The 5,000-nt window shown below is 46.7% G+C and overlaps 1 protein-coding gene across 1 annotated transcript in view; it reads right to left on the bottom strand.

The window, feature by feature from the left end:
- Positions 1-5,000, bottom strand: part of LOC130379688 (calpain-2 catalytic subunit-like) — a 15,475-nt gene that overhangs the window by 4,709 nt on the left and 5,766 nt on the right. Inside the window, exons 7-12 of the mRNA XM_056586679.1 lie at positions 3,293-3,378; positions 3,073-3,138; positions 1,935-2,095; positions 1,253-1,422; positions 337-348; positions 1-3 (exon numbers count right to left, since the gene is read on the bottom strand). The exon at positions 1-3 is cut by the window's left edge and continues 209 nt beyond it. Coding sequence (XP_056442654.1) covers positions 1-3; positions 337-348; positions 1,253-1,422; positions 1,935-2,095; positions 3,073-3,138; positions 3,293-3,378 — 498 coding nt within the window. The remainder of the gene's footprint in view (positions 4-336; positions 349-1,252; positions 1,423-1,934; positions 2,096-3,072; positions 3,139-3,292; positions 3,379-5,000) is intronic.

The following is a 5,000-nucleotide window of genomic DNA, read 5'->3' as shown; positions in this document are numbered from 1 at the left end:
GAACTGGAGGGAAACACACACATCCACACACACACACACACACACACACACACACACACACACACACACACACACACACACACACACACACACACACACACACACACACACACACACACACACACACACACACACACACACACACACACACACACACACACACACACACACACACACAAACACCAGCTGTTAGTATGAGCTTAGTCCTGCTAGTAGTACCACTGGTGTACTGGCAGAGCACTACTGAAGTACTAGGTTTCCTGTTTGGAATGTTTTCTAGGAGCTGTGTCAGACTTGACCTTCCACTTGCGTTGTGTTCTGGGTGACAGTTCTCACCTGTTCGGGGAGCTGCGGAGAAAAACAAAAACAACGAGATTCAAGATGAAGACAGTAGCACAAAACCGCAGGACAAGCAAAAGCTAACATTTGAAAAGCAGTTAGCATTTAACACACATTTTCAAAACGGCTTTTAAGGCTAATCACACTCACACCTGGTGGTATAATATGTCCCCTTTAAGATTAGGATAGCAAGGTTGCACTCTGACCCTGTGAATAATCGGAGCACTCTGAACACTCTGAAGGCTCCAAAAAAGAACACTCTGAAAACTCTGAACACTTTGAAGGTATTCTTCTGTTTGGTGGCCGCGACCGTTCTCTGTTTATCGCAACTAATGGTGGGTCCCGACCCATAGTTTAGGCTCCGCAAGGTTTAAGTGGTTAACCTTAGTAGCTAGCATTGGTTTTTGTAATATACATTGTCTTATATTGACGAGATCATCTTATCACATGATTCTCTTCTTGTTGTTTGTTTAAATCAATATGGATAACACTCATTAACAATACTGCCCGATGGCATGTGGCAGATATTGGAATAGAAACTTTGAACCTTTGGCTGAGAGCCGGCTTGGCAGTTCCTTCCTCAAAAACATGAGTGGGTTCTTTCAAAGATCAAAGACACTTCCTCAAAGACATGAGGAGTGCGTTCCTTTGCCTTAAAACTAAATGAACGATTCAAGGTTTGGAGTTTAATCGGGAGCGTAAACGTGTTGAACGCCTTGATATATATGTATACATATAACATATACCTTGTAAATGTATTCTAATTAGTATACAACAGGTTTACAGTATACTATAGTTAGTATATAATACAGATACAATTGCATATATAGACCACGTTTGCTGTGTACTGTACAAAGTATAGACTTTATATAAATATTTATTTATATACATAAAGATATATATATATATATACCTCGTATATGGCGAAGCCTATGGTGTGCATGTCTTCTCCAGACTTCCTCATCTTCCTACGGTTCTTCTGGATCAGCCCCAGCACAACACTGCAGCCCTCCTCTCCGTCCTCGGGGTCGTCATCCTCCTCATTCAGCTTGATCACAAACTGGGGGTTTGTCCAGAAGGTGTCTGGAACCCACAACATCACCTCAGTCACCATGGCAACCACCAGCATCATCCCAGTCACAATGGCAACAACCGGCATCATGTGAATCCCCATGGTAAGCACCAGCATCCTCTCAGTCCCCATGGTAACCACCAGCATTATCTCAGTCACCACAGTAACTACCAGCATCATCTCAGTCTCCATGGTAACCACCAGCATTATCTCAGTCACCACAGTAACTAGCAGCATCATCTCAGTCCCCATGGTAACCACCAGCATCATCAAGTGGTTTTAGTACTACCCAGTAGTACTGTAGCATAGGTTGTAGTATTAGGAGCCGTAGTAGTTATGTAAGTACCATACAGTATTGTATTGTAGTCTTGTTAGTATCACCGTTGTAACTATGGTGTAGCAATAGTATTACAGTACTGTACTGTAGAAGTATTCTAGTAGGCCACATAGGTTGTTGGTAATTATAGTACCAGTGTTAGGTGGTATTGTAGTATTATTATGAGTAGTTATGCAGTAAGCTTACAGGGGTTGTTGCGGCAGCCCCCTGCTGTGGACCCTTTCCTCCAGGTTCCGTCGAACTTCCCGACACTCCAGTGTTTGATAGAGTCGTCCAGGATGGTGTCTGGGGTCAGGGTGCAGATCTCGATACGAGAGTAGTGTCTCATGAACTCAGTGAAGGACATCCTGGAACACAGGGCAGTGGTTCACATGGCAAAAAACGATTAGAAACCACTTTGGATATCCCTTTGGAGCTCACTTAACAACTCACTGATGCCCCTTTCACACCGCCGCAAAATCGGGGCCGGTTCCGGGCCAGTTCGGAGCTAGGGCCAGGGCTTTGGTTTCACACCGCCAAAGAACCGGCTCTGGCCCCTAAAAACCGGTTCAACTCTGGCCCCACTTTAGAGCTGGGCTAGAACGAGAACCGCTTTTACGCAGGGGGCAGGGGGCGGGGTTATCCCAGGAAGACCAACGAAGGGCGGCATTTTTAAAACACCGAAGTAAACAATGGACGTGAATCCGTGTATCGTTTGTTCTTTGAATATTCCGATTTAAAACAGTCCTTTTTTGTTTTTTCTGATTTTGTTTCAAATCGGAGTATTCAAAGAACGAACCATACACGGATTGAATCGAAGACGAAATTGTTGTTGTTGTGTTTGAAACTGGCGCGAGGGTTCTTCTTCTAATGGTACGGCCACACCAACCGCTCGCGTTGGATAACGCGCCTAACCTGACGCTTGATCATTAACCCTTACATGCGCCCTTAAAATAGCATCTGAACAACGCGCCACTGACTTTAAACCAGGTATTTCCTGGTCAGTAGCGCAATGGTATTCAGAAACGGAAAAATACCGTTTGCGCCAGAACACGCCTCCTCCTTCCGCCGGACCGCCCCTTGGGGCGCATGATCAATCCCTAATTTACCGGCGAGTGGCGGTGGTGGGAAAAGAACGCTCTGCGCCAGTTGTAAACTAGCAACGACACATGCGCCAGTGACTAAGTCACTTGCGCCGGATGCAAGATAGGGCCCCATGACTCTTATATATTTAACCTTCATGACTCTTGTATATTCAACCTCCATGAGTCTTATATATTTAACCTCAATGACTCTTGTATATTCAACCTCCATGAGTCTCATATATCTCATCCTCATGACTCACCAGAATTCTCCGTCCTCTGCATTGGCGTTGGGACATTCTCCCTCGACAGAGTTCCACTCTGATGACCTGGATTCAGCCAATCACATGCAGTCATCATGAGTACTAATGAATCATCCACCAATCAGAATCACTGCAGGCTGCCATGGTGAAAATAGCTTGCTATGAACTCCAGGGGTCGGGGTTAGGGGTCAGGGGTTAAAGGTTACTGTGAGGTACTGACCCGTCGCTCCAGGCCCCGGTCCACTCCACCTGACCCCAGGGGTTCCTCACCCGGATCAGCTTCTCCCGCCGACCGCGGTAGCCCACCTGGGAACACACACACACACACACACACACCTGTCCTGACCAGAACACACACCTGGGAAAAAACGGGCCTGACAGTCCCTATAGTCCCTATAGTCCCTATAGTCCCTATAGTCCTGTCAGTCCCTATAGTCCTGTCAGTCCCTATAGTCCCTATAGTCCTGTCAGTCCCTATAGTCCTGGCAGTCCCTATAGTCCCTATAGTCCTGTCAGTCCCTATAGTCCTGTCAGTCCCTATAGTCCCTATAGTCCTGTCAGTCCCTATAGTCCTGTCAGTCCCTATAGTCCCTATAGTCCTGTCAGTCCCTATAGTCCTGTCAGTCCCTATAGTCCCTATAGTCCTGTCAGTCCCTATAGTCCTGGCAGTCCCTATAGTCCCTATAGTCCTGTCAGTCCCTATAGTCCTGTCAGTCCCTATAGTCCCTATAGTCCTGTCAGTCCCTATAGTCCTGTCAGTCCCTATAGTCCCTATAGTCCTGTCAGTCCCTATAGTCCTGTCAGTCCCTATAGTCCCTATAGTCCTGTCAGTCCCTATAGTCCTTATAGTCCTGTCAGTCCCTATAGTCCTGTCAGTCCCTATAGTCCTGTCAGTCCCTATAGTCCCTATAGTCCTGTCAGTCCCTATAGTCCTGTCAGTCCCTATAGTCCCTATAATCCTGTCAGTCCCTATAGTCCTTATAGTCCTGTCAGTCCCTATAGTCCTGTCAGTCCTGACAGTCCATATAGTCCTTATAGTCCCTATAGTCCCTATAGTCCTGTCAGTCCCTATAGTCCTGACAGTCCCTATAGTCCCTATAGTCCTGTCAGTCCCTATAGTCCCTATAGTCCTGTCAGTCCCTATAGTCCCTATAGTCCTGACAGTCCCTATAGTCCTGACAGTCCCTATAGTCCTGTAGTCCTTATAGTCCTGTAGTCCTTATAGTCCTGTAGTCCCTATAGTCCTGTGAGTCCCTATAGTCCCTATAGTCCTGTCAGTCCCTATAGTCCTGACAGTCCCTATAGTCCCTATAGTCCTGTCAGTCCCTATAGTCCCTATAGTCCTGTCAGTCCCTATAGTCCCTATAGTCCTGACAGTCCCTATAGTCCTGACAGTCCCTATAGTCCTGTAGTCCCTATAGTCCTGACAGTCCTTATTGTCCTGACAGTCCTGTAGTCCTTATAGTCCTGACAGTCCTTATAGTCCTGACAGTTCTTATAGTCCTGTAGTCCCTATAGTCCTGACAGTCCTTATAGTCCTGTAGTCCCTATAGTCCTGACAGTCCTTATAGTCCTGTAGTCCTGACAGTCCTTAAGGTCAATATCCACCAGATCCGTCTCAGAAGCGGTACGGCAGCTAAGCGGCTGTGTTCCGCACTGCAATCCACACTAGAAGCGGTCCGGACACATTCCGGCTGAGATGTGAATCAGAGACGGAACAGGACAGGACACAGTGTTTTTCCGCCTCGAGGATCACCAATTCATCACCCATATTTCACCCCTAACTGACTTTTTCTAACGTTAATGAATCGCTCCTTTGGCGGCAGATCCTGCATACGGCAACAATCCCTTTCTCCTCCATGTCACGGTTCAATCTGGACTTTAGAAAGTCAAAACCAAAGTTCCGTTCCCCCAATTCTACTTAACCA

Source organism: Gadus chalcogrammus, chromosome 3 (assembly GCF_026213295.1).
Source record: "Gadus chalcogrammus isolate NIFS_2021 chromosome 3, NIFS_Gcha_1.0, whole genome shotgun sequence".
NCBI classification, from domain to species: Eukaryota; Metazoa; Chordata; class Actinopteri; order Gadiformes; family Gadidae; genus Gadus; species Gadus chalcogrammus.
Note: the sequence above shows the minus strand (reverse complement) of the source record. Positions and strands in the feature narration are given on the sequence as shown.